At 43.0% G+C, this 24,864-nt stretch overlaps 1 protein-coding gene across 2 annotated transcripts in view; it reads right to left on the bottom strand.

Moving 5' to 3' along the window:
* Positions 1–24,864, bottom strand: part of LOC307010256 (inactive phospholipase D5) — a 32,137-nt gene that overhangs the window by 3,482 nt on the left and 3,791 nt on the right. Inside the window, exons 1-7 of one of the 2 annotated variants that reach the window (XM_079634782.1) lie at positions 11,074–11,603; positions 10,873–10,974; positions 7,297–7,474; positions 7,022–7,142; positions 5,199–5,326; positions 3,897–4,094; positions 1,382–1,518 (exon numbers count right to left, since the gene is read on the bottom strand). In XM_079634782.1, coding sequence (XP_079490908.1) covers positions 1,382–1,518; positions 3,897–4,094; positions 5,199–5,326; positions 7,022–7,142; positions 7,297–7,474; positions 10,873–10,913 — 803 coding nt within the window. In that variant the 5' untranslated portion in view covers positions 10,914–10,974; positions 11,074–11,603. Of the gene's footprint in view, positions 1–1,381; positions 1,519–3,896; positions 4,095–5,198; positions 5,327–7,021; positions 7,143–7,296; positions 7,475–10,872; positions 10,975–11,073; positions 11,604–18,542; positions 18,680–24,864 lie in introns of those variants that run through there. The other variant, XM_079634781.1, reaches the window with a different exon arrangement.

Below are 24,864 nucleotides of genomic sequence, written 5' to 3'. Positions count from 1 at the left end.
GATAGGGATAGGGATAGTGATAAGTTACGGTTAGGGATAGGGATAAGTTACGGTTAGGGATAGGGATAGGGATAAGTTACGGTAACGGATAGGGATAGAGATAAGTTAGGGATAGGGATAGGGATAAGTTACGGTTAGGGATAGGGATAGGGATAAGTTACGGTTAGGGATAGGGTTAGGGATAAGTTGCGGTTGGGGTTAGGGATAAGTTATGGTAAGGGATAGGGATAAGTTACGGTTAGGGTTAGGGATAAGTTACGGTTAGGGATAGGGATAAGTTACGTTTAGGGATAAGTTACGGTTAGGGTTAGGGATAAGTTACGGTTACGGTTAGGGTTAGGGATAGGGATAAGTTACGGTTAGGGATAGGGATAAGTTACGGTTAGGGTTAGGGATAAGTTACGGTTGGGGATTAGGGTTAGGGATAAGTTACGGTTAGGGATAGGATTAAGGTTAGGAGTACATTTTCAGACAGGAATGTTGTTCCAGGATCAATAGAATATGTTGATGCAGGAACATGTCTTCTGCCAGCGTCAGGGTTTGGGTTTTATTAGGGTCTCTTATAAGTGTGTAATGAACACAGCCAGTCTTTGATGTCAAGCTAACATTTAAAAACCATTAAATGAACGTCCAACTAAGACGTTTCAGAAAAAGAACAATGTATTAATAATCTTTTTGTGCTAATGTTTTGAGAACATTATTAAAGACCAGATAACTTTGAACGACTGTTACTGGAAGGACGGTTGTCCATGACTTTTACAGAACGGGTTGTGCTGGAAAAGCCCATCTGGGGAAATATTCTAGGCATGGATTCAGACAGAATACATTTCTTTGCAAGCGTCATATAAATCACTGATATACAGTCAAACCAGAACTTATTCAGACACCCTCAACATTTCTCACATTATCAGTTTATTCGCTATAGTTTAGAAAATGGTAATAAAATATGACCAGAACTTACAGTTATGAACTGATATTTGATATTTGACAGGTTTTGTCCATCCTTCTGTTAGACTGTCTCACACATGAATTATGTTGTATATCTGTCAGCTGTTAAATTTAACTACACAATTAGATAATACCAGTTTAGCTCAACCAGTGACCAAGCAATGCTTCATTGTGTTCAGTGTGTGTGTAAAAACAGCATTATATTCCTTGGCCCCAAATGTTTATAAATGTTACTGGTAGTCACTGTATGAAGAATTGTTGTGTATAATATATCACAGTTTACTTTATTTTGCTCTCCTCGTCTACATAAATGAACTATAGTGTCCTGCACACACTAGTGAAAATATCAACAATTATATCTGGTGTCTGATGTTCGGTTTGACTGTATGTTATAGCAGATATTATTGGTCAGCCATTGTTTAACAGGACTCACTTGGGTTTGCTGCGGTTGAGCATTGGTAAATAGTCGGGTATGGAGATGTAGATGAATGTCTTGGCCTCCTGAATGACGCTTTTAATGGCCTCGATGTCTTTCACCCGGTCTTTTGGGCAGAAAACATCTGGAGAACTCTAGCACAACAAACGATGGGGAAAAATCCATAAAGGGAAACATGTTTTGCAGCTTTCTCCTCTCTCACTTTCATTGGTGTAACCCAGTGTAGTCAACTTTATTCAGTCCTAACATTTGCAGTTTATTTACAAACAGTGAGGTTAGTAATAGCTCTAAACTGCACACTATGATCAACACTGGGCTAAAGCTCAAGGGAGAATCGCCACCAAACATGCATTACACGAGATCTTAAGTCCCCTGCAGTCAATCATTTTATCCTTTAAACTCCTCTTTGATCACCAAAATTACATATTTAAATGTTTGTTTTTCATGAAAAAATGTCTTCATGTCTTAAAATATCTTGAATGTAACTCGACACCCTTGCCTCATTTAGTATTCGTGGTTCTATGAGTATGCAAATGAGCCCCGCCTCCACTCACTCCCTCACTCACTGATCCACTGGTTGATGATCACATGTTGATCTGATTGGTTACAAGGTAGTGTGTGACGTCAGAAACACCAGCGATTTCACACCGTGTTTTTGAGTCTTTGGTTCACTGCAGTTTTAAGCAGAAAATACTCAGCAATGCTGTCCACTTATGAACTTACACATGGTGTGTGTTAAAGCAGATTTAACTCTCATGTAGCGTTTTTATTCACAGTGTGTTCAGTGCATGACACGAGAGAGGCAATAATTCTCTCCTCTGAAATATGTCACATGTCACAGTAAGATATCTAATCAAGAGTGAAGCTGGAAGCCTGACTGAGTGTGGCCATCATGTGGATGATAAAGTGCTTCATGGTCATTTTCCATGAGGACTTCATTGATTGAACTGGATATTAGGCAATGGAGACCTTTATCTCATTAGATGGAATTAGATGGAAAACAACACTGTGCATGTCTTTTTATTGACCTATCAAAAGCGTTCGACACAGTGGACCATGATTTATTGCTAGACAGACTTAGAAGTGTCGGATTATCAGACTATGTAATTCCGTGGTTTAAAACATATTTAAAGGGAAGAACCCAATGTGTGCAGGTGCAAGGTATTAAATCAGATTCAAAGGAAGTTGTTAGGGGAGTACCCCAAGGATCTGTACTGGGGGCGTTATTATTTACTATATATATAAACTGTCTTGACGCTAACATTGAAAAAGCTAAATTTCACTTTTATGCAGACGACACTGTCATCTATTCCTCCGCTCCCACAAAACAAGAAGCTTTAAGAGAATTACAATCAGTTTTTGATGTTATCCAGTCAAGGTTTTTTATTCTAAAGTTGTTTTTAAATGTTGAGAAAACAAAATGTATGTGGTTCTCCAATTCTAAAAGATCTTTGGATAGTCCTACTGTCCTCCGAACTATAGAAGGTAAACAAATTGCATTGGTGTCAGAGTATAAATACCTGGACATCGTAATTGATGACACATTAAAATTTTATTCACACATTACTTATTTAAAACAAAAATTTAAGAAGAAGTTAGGATTTTATTTTCGAAATAAGTCTTGCTTCTCATTTAACGCAAGGAAGAAGCTTGTGTCTGCGACTTTCTTGCCGGTTCTTGATTACGGGGACGTAGTGTACCAGCATGCTCCATCTTATATTCTTGCCTCCCTGGATGCTGTTTATCATGGTGCCTTAAGATTTATTACAAACTGTAAATTCTCAACACATCATTGTGCACTATATAATATAGTCTCTTGGCCTTCTCTTGCCGTAAGAAGGAAAATGCACTGGTATTTATTGATATACAAAGCAATTTTGGTTTTTTTACCACCTTATCTTTGTTGTATGCTTAAGCAAAAAGTAGCTGGCAACTACTCATTGCGCTCACAGTTTCTTTACAATTTGCATGTACCTCGAGTTAGAACAAATTTAGGTAAGACCGCTTTTTATTATGCTGCATCCTCAGATTGGAACTCTCTACAAATGAAATTGATGCTAAATCACTTGGTGCCTTTAAGCAATTTTAGACAACTTATTTATGCTTTAAAGGATGATTTAATGATTTGCAAATGCTTCTGAGATTGTATTTTTAATGCCAGTTCATTGTGTGTTGTATTGTTTTAATGTTATATGTTGTTTGAATAACTGGGCCGCTTATCTTGGCCAGGACACTCCTGTAAAAGAGATTTTAATCTCAGTGAGGTTTTCTCCTGGCTAAATAAAGGTAAATAAATCTGTGAATCTATAATAGCAAATCTCTCTTCCGTAAACGCAGAAAACAAACCTCATTAATCTTGCATATCTCACCCGGTCTATGTATCCTGTAGTGCGCCTGCACTAACAAACAAATAAAGCATCATTACAGTGAAGCAAATCTAATGAAGGATCATTTCCGTGAACTGGGATTTTCTGGCTTGCACTAGAAGTGAAACCGGTCTCACTGGACTCACAGAAATGTATGCTTCTGCTTCAGTGTCGTCCAGCCTCAGCTGCAGGGCCTCGTCTCCGTTGTACAGGGCGTACAGTCTCTTTGACCATATTGACGGCAGAAAGTCTTTATATTGCAGTTGCCAGTAAAGGCTGAATATCCGGTGCAGGTCCAACACCAGACAGCTGCAGTCATGAATGATGATGCCAAACTCCTTCATCTGCAGGAACAACACGTCAGACCAAACATGCCATCACACACACTACACATTAATGACCAAATGGACTAAATACACTTAGGAAAGCAACATGTAGTAGTGGAGCGTATTTAAAAAAACGTTCAGGACTAATTTTTAAGGCTACTTAAAATTTACTAGTAACTATAAAAAAACCCACGTTGCAATACTTGAAATGTTTATTGTAACACAGTCTCACCCCAAAACGTCACATACTGACGGGTCTTGACCATACGGCAACATACGACGAAAAGGGTACCCTTTAACGTCCATATGTGACGATTCGGGAATGGTTGGGTTTAGGTATGCGTTAGGGTACCGCTAGGAGGCGCTGCTGGTGCGCTTATGTCTGCGTCTCATATTGACGTTATAGGGGTACCCTTTTCGTCGTATGTAGACCCGTCAGTATATGACGTTTTGGGGTGAGACCGGGCTGTTTATTGTAACAGAAAAGCTATTTGTTATTCACACTTTCAGAAAAAAAGGTGCAAAGTTGTCACTAGGGCAGCACCCTATGGTACAAAACTGAGAAGGTACATCTTTTATCCAGATAGCAAGTAACCATCGAGACAATGTTAAATCAGTGTTAATGTGTCAATGTTAACCGCATTGAATCAACATCACTTTTGCACCCGCAATTGTTTAATTTTTATTTATTTTAAATTTTATCATTGAATCAATGTTACAATGTGATGTAGTTTCAACATCATGCTTGCACTCTCAGAAAATGAAACACAACAACTACAACTGACTTAAAGCCACGTTGCCTGAAATCAACTTCAAATAAGTTTATTTCCCGCTTCTGTACCTCAGGGTCCTGCCCCAGTGACAGCTTTGTGCCTTTGTTTCCGAGAGCGCACCCTCAGAAGGGACAGAGTTTACAGTTTAGCTTCATTGCGGGAAACTGGATCAATTCTGGTGCATAATGCCACACAACTTCAAAACAGGGTTATGTTCCAATTACAGCATAATGCCATTTTCAATATTCAACATTGAAAGAAAAAAAAGCCGGATTCAGGTTAAGGTTATTTAAGTTTATATTGATTTAATATCCAGACTATTGGCACCCAGGTAAACGTGTCTCTTTACCGTAGAGAGAGATCTCCAGTCCATGCCGGCACTTCCGATGTACATGTGCTTCCGGTCCACCAGCCAGAAGGAGGAGCTCAGCTGACCTCTACTGAGGGCCGTCATGTTCAGGTAATGCACGTCTGCACCTGATTGGCCAATTAACAAACAGTCACTCTGTTGAATAACCAATGGCAATCGTTCTCAATATTTTTCACACAAGGTGCTCAAGTGATAAAGTATGGGACACCAAGTGTAACCTCCCTAACTTCATGGCTTGAATAAATTACATCAATCAAAATACAGACTATTTCATGACAAGATGCAGTTATACTTTAATGATTTTCAAAACTGAAAACTCACTTATATGAAATACATATATGCTTTTAATTAATTGTTGGATAAGCCCAATAATCACATACAGGGTTTGAAATTAACTTTTTCTCTCACCGGCCAATTTGGCTACTCAATTTTTAAGTTACTGGCCATTCAGAACTTCTACTGGCCAAAAAAAGAAGAAGAAATGAACCAGATTAACTAGTACTTATTCAGACAAAATCCTGTCATCCAGCATCTTCTGTCTTCCTCTTTCACCCTCATACTTTTCACCAAACATGTTTTTAGGTGGACAGATCAATACAGTGCAAAGAACATATAAAATGTAGGATGTTGGAAAATACAACTTTTCTGTTTACCAAATGCTTTTTAATCTTTGCTATTGCTTCACCATTGTGTGAAGCATAGTGACGTGTGTGTTCAAGTAATCCAGATATGAGCAGATTCTGAGCAATACGCTGTATTTAATATATCATGATGACTCACGAGTTGAGTATTTGCATTAAATCTACATAGAGTTGGCTACACTAACTTCCCCAGCAAAGTGAGTACACATAATAAGTAATCCACCAAATTGATTTACCCGCCACAGATGAGTTTTACCTGCATTCGGCGGGGTTGCAGGTGTTCATTTTAAACCCTGTCAGAGAGTTATATTGAACCTGGCAAACTGCACAAGTATTACTGACCAATCACATGCACGTGATAGACATCCAGCAGGTCTGCGAGCTTTCAGTGGAGGGTTTCTATGCAGTTGATCTGACCCATCATGCAATTCCACTGAGAAGCTCCATTTCTTCCTGAGCCTGTTTCACCGGCTGATGAGAATACAAAGCCCCCAAGAACTTGATTTCATGACTCCTCTTTGATATCTTGAGTGCCGCCGAGACTCGGTCTCCTGACTCTCCTGCTCCTCCAGACTCCCCATGCCCTCATCCTCAAGTCCCTGGGGTTTATTACAAAGATTCCAGTTCAGAAGTTTTTTATTGTCTCAGGTTTTCTATGAAGTCTCCAGAGCCCTCAGTATTTTCCCCAAACCCTCCAGTGTTCCCTCTCATACCATCGGTCTCCTCTGAGCCCTGGTTATCTTTACCAAGTCAAGTACTTCTCCCAAGCCTCCAGTAGTCCCAGTTCCCAGAGTATCCAGTGGTCCTTCCTAGGGTTTCAAAGCCTGTTGTTGCACTTCTCTATCTAGAGTAGATGAAGGCAGTAGGACAAAGCTCAAGGAAGGTCCACTGGGAACTGTGAGATGTGGAAACACCGGGAGTGCTCTTAAAAACAGTAGACACTCACTTTTGTTGCTTTATTAAATTTCTCTTGGTGTCTTTGCAGTGTTTTATGTAATTTGGACTTGTTTGCAGGTTTAATGATTATAGAGTGTTTCCTATTCATGTAGAGTTATCAATGAATTCCTGCGCCTTTGCTTCTTTACACTTGGGTCCAAACACAGAGAGTCTTACAAGATGGTTTTGCTAGACAATGGATGTCAAATAACATCATATACTTACCGCTCCGAGTGAGTGCCTCGAGCTCTGAGTTAGTCCAGTTAGAATCAGTTAGTCCACTCGCCACCCTCAAACTGACTGACCGAGACCGCAAACTCTTCAACTGATGGAGTAAGATCTGGCCCTGAGGATGACAGAAGATATGGGACTAATCCAACTCTCTTTAGGAGAAACTGTCTTGAATACACTCAACGTTCTACATTCAGTCATTGTACAATTATCTGCATAACCAAGACCTATCAGTCAATGTGTTGAAACTGCAGTTTGTGGATTGTTACCTGTTTGGCCTGAGGAAGATTTGATCCAGATGTGGTCGAGTTCAGTGCCCACCATGGTGACACAATCTCAACAGATCGACGCGCTTTATCCAGCAGCTCATGAAGACCAGCGGTCAGTGAAACTGTGTCCTTATATGGGATGGACAGATCTTCTGGAATGTTCTCCACAAGCACAACACTGTGAACACAAGATAATCTACATTCAACTGAAGGCATATTTTAGCACTGCATAACTTTCCCTCTAATTATGAGATGTAACCATTTAGGTGTGGAGATTTGCAACGATAAATGCTAATATTTGTCAGATGTTTTTGTTATTTTATTTTGCACAGGGTTATATGGGTGTGAGCTACAATATCCACTTGTTAAGTTGTGATAATACTGTTTCTGGTTCCAAGCCTCCACTTTTCTGTTTCAAGAATACTATTTCAACAGCCATATGAATCAATGTGTGGCCAGCTTAATAGAAACATGTTTTTTCCCGGTAGAAATGTATATGAGCATCGATTGTTATTTGATTTTGGGATCTGAAGGGGTGTTTGGACACGGAAACAGTGACGTGACGTCAGACTTAACAACCAGGTGTGGATAACTGATTGCCACTATGTGTACAAAATTTCATTGGAACGCCTCATAGATTTTACTAGACTACAAAGTCAGATGTTTATTTATCATCCTGACAGTGATTCAGCACATTAAATCTTTATCTGGCTACAACAGACAGAATCAGATCACAAAGACATGGAATACACAGATCAATGAGAAACAAAACACCTTAATGACAAGACAAAGTAGGCCTACAAACACAACAGAGGTCGGTATATACTGTACACTAATGGAATGAAATACAATAATTCAGTAATAGGGTGAACACTGATAATAAATACACTCATACATACATAACTGTATGTATTATGGTGGCTTGCCAGCATTGCCTTAAGCTAGTGTCCTGGTCACGTGGGCTTGAGAAGAGAAGAAATCAGTGTACGATCATTCCCTATTTGGCAAAATCTGGTGGGAGATCCTAGGAAAGGTGGAGCCCATGTAAAGTCAACATGTTCTCCTAAATGACAATAATGCCTCAGTTTTATTGTCTCTAAATTAAAATCTGATTTGAGTAAACACAATGGTTTCATGAAACATGTTATAGTCATAAAGTGGTGCAGTGTGAATTTGTTAATCAAAAGTACAGATTATTCTCCATAATGAAAACAAAATTATATAAAACTCATGATCATGGCTCTCACATCCTTAATTTTACACGTAATCTTTCCAAACTGCTAAATAATTGCAGAGAACATATGCTAATACAAACAGAATAAACAGAATTCACAAGAGAGTTGTGGTAGTCTAGTGGTTAAGTATGTTGGCTGTTCAAGGTCCCAGATTCACTTCGGGAAATTAGATTTACTGCGGTCCCAGTTGTGCATTACCACATCACTCCAACACTTAAAGCATCATTAGTGGCTCCAGAGGGATTTAACTTCTGTCTTATCCTGAAAGTGTCCTCAGATGAGAAGAAGCCTCTGCTAATGTCTTTTCTGCTGCTAAAGCCTGCAGATTTGATCAACATTCCTATCCTGTTACAAGGCCTGCATATTGAGTCTGTGTAATAGAATATCTTAAAAGGTCACATGACCCACACTCTGTCCAACACTAAATAGCTCCAAATCAATACTCTCTCAAAATCATATCTTTACAAACCATTATAATTAAGACCATACAATTTAAGAAAGATTGTGTGCCATGAGTACGGCTAACAGTCTCAGGCATTTTTTGAATGCATTGCCTAATGCATCAATGACACTGCAATTTTAACAGCAAATACAGGCGAACTAGACTGCTTTGATTAATTTTGTTTAAATATTTACAAAGTTATGACTTCAGAAGTGTGCTGCACACGTCCTGAAAAGTGAAGCTGAGTCCGGACACTGGTGCCATATGGTGCCCCGTCCCTGAGAAACAAGGTCCTTTAACAGGGGAATCTGCCTGGGAGCGGCTGTTGTCAGCAGCATCAGGTCTGAGAATCAGGTACCAGTAAGCAACCATTAAGACCTGCTCCTCATCCTCCCTGACCTTGCACAGAGTCTGTGTGCCAACTGTGGGGGTAGGGTGGGAGTAAAAGAGCTGACAGTGGGATGACTCCTGTGAGGCAAACAGGTCTACCTGTGCGCCACTGAATTGACTCTAGATAGGCTGGATCTGGAGTCTCCATTTTCCCGGGAGCGTGAGCTGTTGTGAGAGCACATCAGCTGCACAATTGAGCTCATCCGGAATATAAATGGCATGGAGTGACCTGAGCCACTGCTGACTTCAGAGAGATGGCGGGCGAGTTGTGACATGCGCCTTGAGTGTACACCGCCTTGGCAGTTGATATATGCAACTGTTGCGGTGTTGGGACTGTCCAGACCAGCACATGCAACTGTCCAGACAAGCACGTGCTTGCCCTGAAGCAATGGCCGAAACCGGCGCAGGGTGAGCAGCACTGCGAACAACTCAAGGCAGTTGATGTGCCACTGCAGTCCAGGTCCCATCCAGGAGCCCGAGGCTGTGTGCCCTTTGCATACAGCGCCCCAACCCATTCTGGAGGCATCTGTTGTAACAACAACGTACAGCCAGTGCTGAGGCGGTCTCATATGCATCAACCCGAGCGGGGTGACCAGGGAGCCTCTGAAATTGCTTCAGTGGAAATGCTGATTTCCCTTGAACGTATTCAGGCAGTTTAGCACTGACTGTGCGCGCTTGTTCATGAGTAGCGTCGTCATGTTAACAGAGTCCTACTCCATACCGAGAATAGAGATGCTCTGCACAGGGGAGAGCTTGATCTTTTCCCAGTCGACCCAAAGCCCCAGATGGCTGAGGTTCATGAGCACCAGGTCCTTGTGTCCGCACAACAGATCTTGAGATTGAGCTAGAATGAGCCAGTCGTCGAGATAGTTTAGAATGCGATTGCAAGGGCAGCCTCCTTGACTTTGGTAAAGCAGTAGGGAGACAGCGACAGCCCAAAGGGGAGGACCATGTACTGGTATGCCTGACCCTCAAAGGCAAACCGAAGAAATGGTCTGTGTCAAGGAAGAATTGAGACGTGGAAGTACACATCCTTCAGGTCGATTACTGCGAACCAAGTGTAAGCATCTTGAACGGGAGCTTGTGAAGGGTCCAGTTTAAGACTAGCAGATCCAAGATTGGCCGTAACCCACTGCCTTTCTAGGGTTTAATAAAGTAAGGGATGTAAAACCCTGTCTTCATTTTGGCTGGAGGGACAGGCTCTATTGCATCCTTCGCCAGCAGGACCACAATTGCTGCATGCAGGACAGGGGCGTCTTTGCCTGTGACTGAGGTAAACAGGACGCCACTGAACCTGGGAAGATGCCTGGTGAACTGAATCACGTAGCCGAGTCTGATTGTCACCAAGAGCCAGCGGGATGGGCTGGGAAGTGCTAGCCAGGCTCTGTGGTAGCGGCGCCAAGGGGACAACCGATGTACCTGCGGAGGGGCAGCAAGGAGGAGCACTGGCGCCTAACCCAGGAAGCGTAGTATCCCTAAGTAGAGGCAGTGAGTGTGGTGGACACTTACCTAGCTCCAAGGATCCCGCGAGGGGAGGTCCAGAGACACATGAGGAGGCAAAGCGTCCTCAAACCCTGACCTCTTGGCTTGTGGCGAATGTAGAAGGGGGGACTGTAAAAGAGCAAGCATAGCGTCGTTCACTGTCAGACACTGTCAGCCCTGTATGCCCAGAGATTACGGAAACTGCTCTTTTATTGAAAATGTGGGTACCGGAACAGAAAGAAGATTCAAAGAAGAAACAGAAGATTCTCCACCCAGCCCTCCTCACTCAGGGGGAAGGAGCGGTGTGTTCACCACCTCCTGGTCCAGAGCAGCTTTCTTCATCTCTGGGCCGCCCATATCAGGGCCGCTCCGATGGACGTTTCGAAGGTGTAGAGGCCTGAGGGACAAGCTGCGTCACCTTCCTGCAGGGGCCCATTCGTCAGTCGGCATAATGTTGTAGTGACTGAAAGATGGGGTACACTATATTATTATGTAATTGGTAGACATCAACCATCGGATCTATTCCAACACATAAAAAAATAAAATAAAATAAAAATCCCATTAAAGTCTTTGTAATCTATGTGATGGAGAGCCAGAGGTGAATTATGCAGGCATTTTACTCCAATAACATTTACATATTGGGCCCTATCTTGCACCCAGCGCAATTGACTTTGAACACCGACGCATGTATCATTCCTATTTTGCACCCGCGCACAGCGGACTTTTCCCTCCACAGACGCACGTCGGTAAATTAGGGAATGAACTTGCGCTCGGGGGGCGGTTCAGCGCAAAGAGGAGCGTGTTCCGGCGCAAAACTGCCTTGGTGCTATTTTCCAGTATTAGAAAGCAATTGCGCCACTGACCAGGAAAAACCCAGTCTAAAGACAGCAGCGCGTTGCGCGTTAGTGATGTGGTATTTTAAGGGCGCGTGCTTGGCCATAATGTAGCGTGTTAACGCGCATCCACTTTGATTCTCTAATAATTATAAACAGACGCAGCAGTTTTCATTTTCGCAAATCATACATTATTACAAGGAAAAATATTAACACACGAGGGAAATCATTGTTGTGTCCGTGAAGATGTGAAAAAGATCTATCTAGATTAAAAAAAAAAAATCTAGATTAGGCTACACATTTACCCAAATTATACACCTGTTTAACCGAAGCTAATTTGGGTGGGTTTCTCCCATCATCCCCAATGTCACTTCTCTGTGTTTTACGGCCCTGACGAGAACATCGGTCTCTTTGGCTGTGAACTGCTCCTGGCGTGCGCCGGCAAATCCGCCGTTATAATAGCGATCCGCCACGGAACAAGCGCGCTTGCTCTTAAAGGGAATGTGAGAGGACGCTCTGATTGTTTTTTTTCACGTTACGCCCAAACCACACCTATGAATAATGAAGCGACTTCAGACCAACCCCTTTTAGATTTGCGCCTGGCGCAAGAGTCGTTTATCCCGCCGGGAAAATAGCAACAGCGCCGGGATCCGCCCACAAAGTTACTTGCGCTTTGTGCTTTGACACAGATCGTTAAAATAGGGCCCATAGTCATTTAACAGATATTTTTATCAAAAGTGATTTACAAGTCAAAGATTAAAACTATTATGCACTCGAGCCGAACTCATGACAGCTTAATTTCTATTCTTAAAATTTAAGTGACCTAAATGGATAGGATAGGAGAGTATACAAAGATGTAGATCAAGGCAAATGGGACTGCAGGTTCTCCCTTTTCCCTTTTTTCTTTTGAAACTGTTCTCCTTTTATTTTTATAGATGCCTTAATTATCTTTTTTCAATAGACACTTTCTACCTGTAAATTATCTATCTCTGACATTATGTATATAGTTCAAATTTTTTTGTTTTATTATTATTCTTTTATTATTCCTAATGTATGTTTATCTGTTTCTCGTGTATATCCATTTTATGTTTGTTATCAGTTATGTCCTCCGCACTGAATTAACTTAGAGAAAATGTATCAGTGCTAATGCTGGTAATGCTGGTAACCTTGTCCGTAAGAAAAATACAATAAAGAAGTGATTTACAAGTAAGGAACACCAGTGACTTGCTGTTCACAATGCAAACAAAAAGTTTCAAGTATGGATTAGATTAGTACTATACAATTTTTTTCTTTACAAGTTGCATTTGAAATCTCAGAAGAATGATGTGAATTTGCTGACAACAGCACAACTTCTTGAGTAAAGCTGTCTTGACTTGACAGTCTTGGATGTTGTTCTTCAGTCTCTTTTTCCTGATGTTAATGTTGAACTGTGCATATTTTTAAATTGCAAGAGGAAACATTCATTTTCTAAACTGAGACATATTAAAAGGAAACTTGAAACAAAACCGACACAGAGGCATATTCCCTGTGCAAGTTGACAACAGAATCAGATTTAAAGAGAATGCTGGACTCCAATGACATTTTGGATGATCTTGATAAGTGAAAGTTACATTTTTTTAAAATTTAAAATACATTTTAATATCACAGATTTTCAGGAAATATGGGGATGGACCCGGTGTTGTGCCAAATTATGTGACCCTAGTAGGCACTGTATTGAGCTTATCCAACATTTTCCTAATTCCAATCCTAATCCTAACTCTACTGTTACTACAGCGCATACTAGGGTCACACTTACAAATAATCAGTAAAAGAAGAATGCGTATTTTGGCATGCTGTCCGAGAGGGCTCCGAGCTCGGTATTTTGGCCCAAACTCAGACAATTCCCTCCGTATCCCTGGTTGTGATAGGAACCAGCCAAGACTGAGGAGTCGGGGTGGTGGAGAAGTGCTGAAAACTGTCCAGGAACATAGGTGAGTCGGCTATGTGTATATAGGCCTCTTCTTGTGCTAATTGGATAGATAATTTGAACGAGTTCCTTTCGAACTTTGTCTATAAAACATAATTTCATGAGTTCACACTCACAATAAAAGAAGTATGCGCATTAGGGCTCTGATCTCGGTATTTTGGCCCGATTCCAGCCTTGGCTGGACAATAAAGTGGTATTCTATTCTATTCTATTCTATTCTATTCTATTCTATTCTATCAATAGAACTCCCCCCAAAAATGGCAAAACCAAAGTGGGACAGCAGCCAGGAATGTTACTGACAACCCCCACTAAAATATTCCAGAGCGCAGGGCTGATGGTCCACCGTTAGCAGGATGGGGGTTAATAGCTGGACCGGGAGGGCTCTCGAATCATCAAAGAAAAAATTAACCGGAGAAACTGAGCTCCTGCGGGAGCAGAGGAGATAAAGCAAGTTGGACGGAGAAACAGGGGTCCTGCGGGAGCAGAGAAGATTGCACTGCTGCAGCTAGTGAAAGAATGGAGTGGGCTGCTGTGGGAGTGGGTGGGAAGACACCGCTGCGGCAGTGAAGTAGAAATATTTTCAATATTTTAGTGGATTGAAGGTGTTAACTTAGGTGGATATAGTCTGTAGGTTTGAGTGTGTGAGAACAAGCTGGAGCTGAAGAATTGAGCTGATAAGGGTTCGTTGAGCTTCTTTGATGTGTAATGATTGGATCAAATATAGCTCTTAAAAGCCTCTGATGAACAGAGACCGACTGTTTGAATTTGATGCTGGGAGAGGCCATTTTGAGCAGCTGTGGTTGCTGCACCTATGCAAAACCAATGACTGGAAAAGTGATCTGCAGAAATGCCGGATTGAAACAAAAGGGAATTGAGGTGTTTTTGGAATCAGAAACATGTGACGGGGCAATTGGAGTTGTCTACGAAGAGTGGGTCATAAGGGGATTTAGCCTGTGAGCTTCTAAAATGTAAGTAGGCTAAAAGTGATTGGTACGGCTGAATTGGTGAAAATGTAAATTATATGGTCTGTCTTAATTTGTTTAATGAAGTAAGAGATGGTTTTGCCATCTAGCACTGATAAATCTGTAATTGTGGGATGGATTTGTGGGTTGATGCTGGACGTGATAGCGAGTACTGAGCATCTGAGAAAACTGAAAAAAGCCAATATAAGCATTATGTCGAGTGTGTGAGTGGTATTGATGGAGTTGTAGTCTAGGTGGAGAGTTGAGGGAATACATTTGGGAAATATGTCTAGAGTTATGGGTTTTCTGGCATCTCAGCGGGTGGGTTGGGTTCTTTGGATGCCTTTAATAAGAGGTGATGTTTGTGAATTGGTTATTTCGGAAAAGGGTGAACCAAAAATAAGTTTATGAAACCATTTGGATTCTGCTTACTTTACCCTTAATGGAGGCAGCTTGGAGCTTTTAATGATGTTTAGATGAGATACAAATGAGGTTATAATGAGAAGAGAAAAATCGGAGGGAAAAACAGGCTTTATGTGAGGTGAAAGGACATCTCTAAGCAGTCAAGTAAGTGTGTATGGTTCTAGGAGAGACGGCTTGAAGAATATAGTTGAGAGAGGTGTCAAGGAGGGGTTTCAATGGGTGGTTTAGGGGAATATCAGCTCTGGAAAGTGAGGAACTGGGGTTGGGTCCGACTCTGGTGCCAGCAGCCTGAATTTCTGAAAAGCAAAACGAGAGAGAGTCAGCTATTTGATTTTTGGCCCCGGGAACGTGTTTGGCAGTTATTAAGGGTGCTCCAATCAGAATTTTTGGCGCCGATCACCACTTGTCAATCACAGGAAGTAGTATCTGTCAATATGATCACCAATACCGATCTATCTGAAGCCTTCTTTTTATCATGTTGAATAATTTATAGGGATGCTCAAATCAGAATTTGTACAGACATTCAATCAGGGCCTGAATTTCATTTTCGAAAATGGGGGGAATGCCCCCCTTAGGTGAGAGAGACAAGGCTTTTTCTGCTTGTGAACGGGGAATTGTGCGGGGCTGAGAGATCGATTATTAAGCGTTTTTTTACCTGAAAATTTTCTGGTAGCCACTCCAATGTTACATTTTGCCGAAAACAGCTTGTGGTAAGTATGAAAGTGAGTTCCTCTGTAAGTATACAAGCTCTGCAATTATTGCGAGATAATCAATCAGTTCTCATCTCCAATGGGAAAATGCGGCGCAGATGATTTCGCTATAGCGATTAAAGGCGATGGAAAATTCGGAAAAAGAAGATAATTAAGTAAATTAAAATAATGGATTATTGGCTGAATTCTTTAAGGTAACTAAAAAAAGTCATGACAGTCAATTTGGCAGTCTGAAACAGAAGGAGGGAGTACAAATAATACGGAAGATAAATCAATCTCCGTACCTGTGAGTATCTGTGCTGTGATGTTGCTGGCGGTTCCAAGGCGGTAGCGTTTGGTGGGATGGCTTCGGCTTTCGGGAGGAGAGAGTGAAATGAGATCTAGCTTGGGGGAGAGTGTTAGGGGGAAGAAAGGCCGGGCTGAGGCCGCTTGCCGAGGCAGCCTCACGCTTCGGTCGGCCCCTGGATCCTGGGGAGGAACAAGGAGGGTAGAAAAAGGGAAATAGGGCTGGAAAATAAGGCATCTGTGAAGGTGGGCGGAGGGAAGAGGAGTGAGTCCTGGAAGTGGTGGAATCTGGGGCGTTGCCCAGCCTTGATGGATGCCTGCCCGGTCTTGCGAGGGAAGGAGGCGGTGTTCTTTGTGAATGGGAAGTCGGGGCCCTACGATTCTTGTTTGCTTTTTTAGCAACCTTGAAGGGTGGAGTGGATTTTGGAGAAGTCAAAGCTGTTTGTAGGGAAATTATTATTCATTCTCCTAGAAAAATGGACATCAGCGTTGATTAGCGCTTGTCTTAAACTCAGCACTGTCCACTGCAGGGATTGTTGGATGGGCCGAGGCGTAGGAGGATGCTGGAGATGCTGGTGGGTGTCTTGCTGGTGGAGGTGAGGGTAAGCCTCAGCGTCTTGGAGATCGGGAAGCGGCACAGATAGGCTGAAGTCCATGCGGTAGTGCCAGAGACTCAGTGGCAGTGTCCGGCGGAGCGCGAGGACTCCTGGCATCAGTGGAATGCGGTGAAAGATCCTGGGAAAGGAGGGACTCGTCAACAGATGGGAAGAGTTCGATCTCGGACATTGTGACAGATGGGCAGGACCAAATGCTGAAAACTGTCAAGGAACAAGTGAGTATATATAGGCCTCCTCTCGTGCTGATGGGATAGATAATTTGAACGTGTTGAAAATTTGTTAATAAAACAATTTAGTGGGGCAAGGAAAGGTAACAGAACTTACTCGCATATTTTGAAAATGCGCATAAGAAAATCCTGGATGGAAACAGACATGCAAATATACTCTCAGAATTAACATAGAAATTGAATGCGCTAGATGCAGATTATCTTGAGTTTTGCATTAGTTCAAATGCGTGTTTTTCACATCCTGATGACGTGCTTTGACAGGTTGTGCATGTAAAACACCACACAGTTATGCATTAATCCCAACAAAAGGTCTGTCGGAAGTTTAAATTCACAGCCATTTTGCACGCGGGAGCTTGCAGGTGTTTACGGATGAGTATAGCGGCCATTTAACCCCCCGTAAGTCATCAGTTCTACTCAGCAGTCCTCACAGCATTTAATAAAACGATGTCCAACAACAGAAATAACCCTCAAGATATAATGCGTAATACCTAACAATCATGCGAACGAGCTGGAACATGAAAAAGCCGGCTCTGCATGCAGATTTAAAGAGGACTCAAATATGAAAATATCCAAAGCGACTTGCATGCATAAGTTTCAGAAAACCACTTCCATCATAAAAGAAGTGCATCGAAGTTTATATTCATTCTCTATATGATATGTTGCTTGTAATGCGTTATAAATGCAAATAGCACTCAAATCCAATAAATCATTGCCTAAACATGGCACAAACCACTTTGTAGCGGCTTTTCTTCTACTTCTTAACCCCATAACTGTCACCCCCTTTTTGAGAATGGACATTAAAATGCACTATTCAAACTTAAATGGTTGTAATTCAAGAATTCTTTGGAATATAGACTATGAAATATGGAATATGAAAATGTTATGGAAGTTTAAATTTACAGTAAATCAAATATACTGTACTTAATATATTTTTTATATAAAATATGTATTTTACAAAATATTTTTTACTATAAAATCATATATCTAACCAAGTTGTGTTCCAAATTTGGAGTTGATATCACAAAAATTGAAGTTCCCATGAGATTTTGTTTAGGCGTAACAGCAAAAAAAGCCACCGGGTGACATTGAATTCCATTGCATTCTGCGATAACAAATTAATACATTTCTTTCCAAATAACACTTCTGTCACAAAATATGGAACCTTGAGACTCAGACCTTTCTGATAATATGTGTTTTGTCAAGATTAGAAAATATTTTGATAATAAATTATGAAACATAATGATGCCCAAAAGGGGAGGAGCCTGATAAAATAATTTAGAGTACCGTTTCTATGGTAACGCAATGTCCAATTTCATTTACTTAATTTTCCTGACCATATGTACACAGTTCATAAAACAAATATCTTTCAGTGGTATATGAGATGGGGGATCCCCCAAAGGAGGTACAGGATCAGGTTTCAGAGGTCCTGAATCCGGGTCCTGCTTCTTCCGGCACAAATTAAGCAGGCCGTTTTTACTTTTTGGCCTTAGCTTTTCCGGGTCAGTTCTTCTACCCTAGGTTGTTTCACTAAGTGTGGGTCAGTTCTTCTACCCTAGGTTGTTTCACCAAGTGTGTAGTGTAAATGCAGATATCAGGTGTGGGTCACGAGAAGTTGTAAGCTGGTCGTCAACAAAATTGGATATAGTCAATGTCCGAGGGGTGAGTTTTGCTTACCGGCAGGTTCTGCTACATTTGTCTACAGTGATGCCGTCCTCGTCATCGCCCCACACATCTACAGCAGAGAATATTAATGCTATCAGGAGAGCACAGCAGCACACCAGCGCAAAGATCACAATGCATTTGTGCTGAGACTGCAAGAAACAAGAGGAAGAAGCAAAGACACTCATTCAGAGGAAGAGTTTAGACATGAGCAGTTGCTTTGCTGTAGAGACAAACATCAAACCCTGGCCATGTGCAGAAGAAAACAATTCAGTTTATCCATGCTGTACTACAGGCGTAAAAGAGTGGTTAGTGTCCAAAATCGACCTGCTGTCGTGCAGTTATAGTGAAGATGGGAATCATTAGTTAAAGGGTTAGTTCACAATTTCATTCAAAAATTGAATTTCTGTCATTAGTTACTCTCCCTCATGTCATTCCAAACCCGTAAGACCTTTGCTCATCTTCGGAACACAAATTAAGATATTTTTTTAATGAAATCTGAGAGGTTTCTGACCCCACATAGGCAGCAACATCATTGCAACGGTCCAGAAAGGAAGTAAAGACTTCAAAAAAACCTATTGTTAGAATAGTCCATGTCACTACAGTGGTTCAACATTAATGTTATGAAGTAACGAGAATACTTTTTGTGCGCAAAAAACAACAACAAAAATAACGTCATTATTCAACAATTTCTTCTCGTCTGCATCAGTCTCCTATGCTGTTTACGTTGTTAATACAGTGCTCATTATTGGCTGCTCATTTACAGGTCACCTGACGTACGTAAAAGTTGAGCATTCTTTAAAGGCAGAAAGGTGTGTTTGAACAGAAGATGAGAAGTTCTTAATTAAACTGATAAAAGACAAAAGTTTCACAGGAATACTGAATTTTAAACGACACAGAAATGCCAAAATGTATCAAGAGCTTGAAGCAGATATGAGGGAAAACACCCAGAAACACCTCACATGTGCCGCTCCCAGTAGAAGGGTCTTTCCTTGACATTAATGTTGGAAAACATGCCTATGTCTCCTTCGATTAAAAATAATGGCTAGTGCGGTGGCTGGGATATACGTAAACCTACCAACATCTGTTGCCATGATTTTTGGAATGACTTATCGTGAAAGGAGGTTTTAGTCGCGTCATTTCGCAATAGTTTTTCATCGACATTTAGAAAATTCCAACAGATAAAAAATATAAACCTCACGGCCTCTGCTATAAATCTTATAATGGGCCATTGTTAGATCTTCCATCAGGACAATGATCCCAAAATAAACATCAAAATAAACACCAAAATGTGTCATTTAGCACAAAATAAAAGCTTCTGCCATGACCGTCCCAATCCCAGTCCCTGACCTGAACCCTATAGAAAATGAGTGCGGTGAACTGAAGAGGAGAAGCACCAAAATGGAGCTGGGAATCTGAAGGATCTGGAGAGATTCTGTACGGAGGAATGGTGTCTGATCTCATCAGGCATTATAGGAGAAGACTAGCCTGGGAAAACCCAGACAACTCTCAGTTGTAACTGAGTTAGGGTCTGGCAAAGCTCCATAGACAATTCATTTCCACAGGGGCGTCACCAACGGACGTCGCTCAAATGGCTCTGGGCGCAATTGGATAGATCTAAAAACAATCAGAGCGACGGAGAAACATCTGAGACTCTCAGCAATTCTCTGTTTGTGTTTTTCAGGAAGATGTAGCAATGGCTTCTGACGACTTTTGCCGTTTTTGTAAATGACAATTTTAAATCGCTTGAAACAGACGTGATAGCTGATTCAAACGAGTCATGTTCCACATCCATCTCTGTAATGTACAAAATCTGCGTCACCGTCGCTGCTCTGTCGTCATCGTGTAAAGCCCGCCCCAACGTTTCTGATTGGTGCCGCGATTTCGACGGATTGGAAATGGGTTTCAATGGGCTCTTTGCCAGACCCACTTGCAGAGCAAATCTAAATTTGCCGGAAGTGGTCTGGGTTTTCCCAGGCTAGGAGAAGACAGAAGGTTGCAATAATTGGCTGCTAATCATTTTGGCCAACATGAACAAGAGAAAAACATTTATTTCATAATTAAATTTTCCCCTCACTTTCTTTTTTTCTTCTTCAATGATAGTTTAGAATTTTGTGATATTTTTTAAATTAAAACTCAAAAGGATAAATAATATATATTTATTTTCACAGCCTCCTTTGCTCATATTTACCAACGGTGCCAATATTAGTGGAGAGCACTGTAATGCACCTCATAACCTTGTCCTCCAGTTATATCAGATCAAATGCATTCCATTTGTTTTTCTGTTTTATCTCGGGATTCCCATGTACGTCAGCTCCAGTTTGGATCCAGCCTCTTACGAAGACTTCAAATAAATTAAATGTGTAGGGAATTGAGTGATCAACGGTGTAGAATGCGGCGCTGAGATCTAACGTGATTAAAATTACAGACAGCCCAGAGTCAAACAGCTAGTAAATAATTTACAACTTTTAAAAGAGCGGTGTCTGTGCTGGGACCGGCTCTAAATACTGACTGAAGTTCGACCAGGGTATCATTCTCTAATACATTTGACAAGATTTGTTTTTTTAAGGATGAACCACAGCTTGTTTAATTAAAGAGCTGTTTGGACATACTAGGACCTATAACGACAATCAAGTCTCTCAGAAATCAAGGAGGAATAGGATCTAGAGGAGTGAATGTCAGTTTCGGTTAGACTTTATTTCGATGGTTCCCTTTAGACATTCTACTGACTATAAGTAACTTTAGACGTAGGCCTACATGTCAACTTATTCTACCAACCCTAACCATAACCCTAACCTAACAGTCTACTAATACTCCGAGTAAATTGCTGAGCAAATTTAAGAACACCCACGCAGCCGGATCATTTCCATAATGACCAACACAATCTACCACGAGCAGAGAAAAAAAAAACGTCTGGTTTAAAACATCCTTTTTTTAGGTGGTGAATAATGGTGCAAATACAAGTAAATTGACGAGCACAAACCTTGCGTGATTCATTTCAATATTTTTCTCCCATAGATTTTACATCTGAAAGGGAAACTCCTACAAATAGTGTGACAGCGTCTCCCGGATGGAAGAAGAGTGAACAGTGCATGGCTGGGAGAGAAGCGTCTAAAAATATCGCCATCCTTACCATCGCTTGAGGTGCATGTGTTTGACCGAGGGTCGTTGAGCACCAGTGCTGCTTTGGGCATTAGTCACCAGCCGTTGGAGGCCGTGCAGTTGCCATTCCACACTGGGATGCAGTTTGAGTTAGTTCAGTAGTATAAGCGGGACAGGAGGGCTTCTTTAGCTTCGGAAGTGACCAAGTGGCGGTGCTGACCAGAGTGGCGGTGTTGACCAGAGTGGCGGTGTTGATCAGAGTGGCGTGTTGATCGGAGTAGCGGTGTTGATCAGAGTGGCGGTGTTGATCAGAGTGGCGGTGTTGATCAGAGTGGCGGTGTTGATCAGAGTGGTGTGTTGATCAGAGTGGCGGTGTTGATCAGAGTGGTGGTGTTGATCAGAGTGGTTGTGTTGATCAGAGTGGCGTGTTGATCAGAGTTGTTGACCAGAGTGGCGTGTTGATCAGAGTGGCGGTGTTGATCAGAGTGGCGTGTTGATCAGAGTGGCGGTGTTGACCAGAGTGGCGGTGTTGATCAGAGTGGCGGTGTTGACCAGAGTGGCGGTGTTGATCAGAGTGGTGGTGTTGACCAGAGTGGCGGTGTTGACCAGAGTGGCGGTGTTGATCAGAGTGGCGGTGTTGACCAGAGTGGCGGTGTTGATCAGAGTGGTGGTGTTGACCAGAGTGGCGGTGTTGACCAGAGTGGCGGTGTTGATCAGAGTGGCGGTGTTGACCAGAGTGGCGGTGTTGACCAGAGTGGCGGTGTTGATCAGAGTGGTGGTGTTGACCAGAGTGGCGTGTTCATCAGAGTGGCGTGTTGATCAGAGTGGCGGTGTTGATCAGAGTGGTGTGTTGATCAGAGTGGCGGTGTTGATCAGAGTGGTGTGTTGACCAGAGTGGCGAGTTGATCAGAGTGGCGGTGTTGATCAGAGTGGCGCTGTTGATCAGAGTGGCGGTGTTGATCAGAGTGGCGTGTTGACCAGAGTGGCGGTGTTGATCAGAGTGGCGGTGTTGATCAGAGTGGTGGTGTTGACCAGAGTGGCGTGTTGATCGGAGTGGCGGTGTTGATCAGAGTGGCGGTGTTGATCAGAGTGGCGCTGTTGATCAGAGTGGCGCTGTTGATCAGAGTGGCGCTGTTGATCAGAGTGGCGCTGTTGATCAGAGTGGGGCTGTTGATCAGAGTGGCGGTGTTGATCAGAGTGGCGCTGTTGATCAGAGTGGCGGTGTTGATCAGAGTGGCGGTGTTGATCAGAGTGGTGGTGTTGACCAGAGTGGCGTGTTGATCAGAGTGGCGGTGTTGACCAGAGTGGCGGTGTTGATCAGAGTGGCGTGTTGATCGGAGTAGCGGTGTTGATCAGAGTGGCGGTGTTGATCAGAGTGGCGCTGTTGATCAGAGTGGCGGTGTTGATCAGAGTGGCAGTGTTGATCAGAGTGGCGGTGTTGACCAGAGTGGCGGTGTTGATCAGAGTGGCGCTGTTGATCAGAGTGGCGGTGTTGGTGTGTGTGTAGGCTTTAATGTGAGTGTGTGTGTAGGCTTTAATGTGTGTTGATGTTAAAGGTGGTGTTGATCAGAGTGGCGGTGTTGATCAGAATGGCGGTGTTGATCAGAGTGGTTGTGTTGATCAGAGTGGCGCTGTTGATCAGAGTGGGGCTGTTGATCAGAGTGGCGCTGTTGATCAGAGTGACGCTGTTGATCAGAGTGGGGCTGTTGATCAGAGTGGCGCTGTTGATCAGAGTGGCGGTGTTGATCAGAGTGGCGGTGTTGATCAGAGTGGCGCTGTTGATCAGAGTGGTGGTGTTGACCAGAGTGGCGTGTTGATCAGAGTGGCGGTGTTGACCAGAGTGGCGTGTTGATCGGAGTGGCGGTGTTGATCAGAGTGGCGTGTTGATCGGAGTGGCGGTGTTGATCAGAGTGGCGGTGTTGATCAGAGTGGCGCTGTTGATCAGAGTGGGGCTGTTGATCAGAGTGGCGCTGTTGATCAGAGTGGCGGTGTTGATCAGAGTGGGGCTGTTGATCAGAGTGGCGCTGTTGATCAGAGTGGGGCTGTTGATCAGAGTGGCGGTGTTGATCAGAGTGGCGGTGTTGATCAGAGTGGCGTGTTGATCAGAGTGGCAGTGTTGATCAGAGTGGCGGTGTTGATCAGAGTGGCGGTGTTGATCAGAGTGGCGGTGTTGATCAGAGTGGCGCTGTTGATCAGAGTGGCGGTGTTGATCAGAGTGGCGGTGTTGATCAGAGTGGGGCTGTTGATCAGAGTGGCGCTGTTGATCAGAGTGGCAGTGTTGATCAGAGTGGCGGTGTTGATCAGAGTGGCGGTGTTGACCAGAGTGGCGTGTTGATCAGAGTGGCAGTGTTGATCAGAGTGGCGGTGTTGATCAGAGTGGCGGTGTTGATCAGAGTGGCGGTGTTGATCAGAGTGGCGCTGTTGATCAGAGTGGCGCTGTTGACCAGAGTGGCGGTGTTGACCAGAGTGGCACTGTTGACCAGAGTGGCGCTGTTGACCAGAGTGGCAGTGTTGATCAGAGTGGCGGTGTTGATCAACCATTTTTGACCATTTGACCATTTTGACCAGTGTTGACCATTTTTGATCAGAGTGGCGCTGTTGATCAGAGTGGCGGTGTTGATCAGAGTGGCGGTGTTGACCAGAGTGGCGGTGTTGATCAGAGTGGCGCTGTTGATCAGAGTGGCGGTGTTGGTGTGTGTGTAGGCTTTAGTGTGAGTGTGTGTGTAGGCTTTAATGTGTGTTGATGTTAAAGGCGGTGTTGATTAGAGTGGCGGTGTTGATCAGAGTGGCGGCATTGATCAGAGTGGTGGTGTTGACCAGAGTGGCGTGTTGATCAGAGTGGCGGTGTTGATCAGAGGGGCGGTGTTGATCAGAGGGGCGGTGTTGATCAGAGTGGCGGTGTTGACCAGAGGGGCGGTGTTGATCAGAGTGGCGGTGTTGATCAGAGTGGTGGTGTTGACCAGAGTGGCGTGTTGATCAGAGTGGCGGTGTTGACCAGAGTGGGGCTGTTGACCAGAGTGGGGCTGTTGATCAGAGTGGCGGTGTTGATCAGAGTGGCGGTGTTGACCAGAGTGGCGGTGTTGACCAGAGTGGCGGTGTTGATCAGAGTGGCGCTGTTGATCAGGTGTTGGTGTGTGTGTAGGCTTTAATGTGAGTGTGTGTGTAGGCTTTAATGTGAGTGTGTGTGTAGGCTTTCCTAGTCTGCCGGCAGTCCACAGTCCGCTCGTGGGTCTTC

The sequence above is a fragment of the Phoxinus phoxinus genome, assembly GCF_949152265.1.
Source record: "Phoxinus phoxinus genome assembly, chromosome: 14".
Taxonomy (NCBI): domain Eukaryota; kingdom Metazoa; phylum Chordata; class Actinopteri; order Cypriniformes; family Leuciscidae; genus Phoxinus; species Phoxinus phoxinus.
The sequence above is the reverse complement of the archived record's forward strand: the minus strand, read 5'-3'. Positions and strand labels throughout refer to the sequence as shown.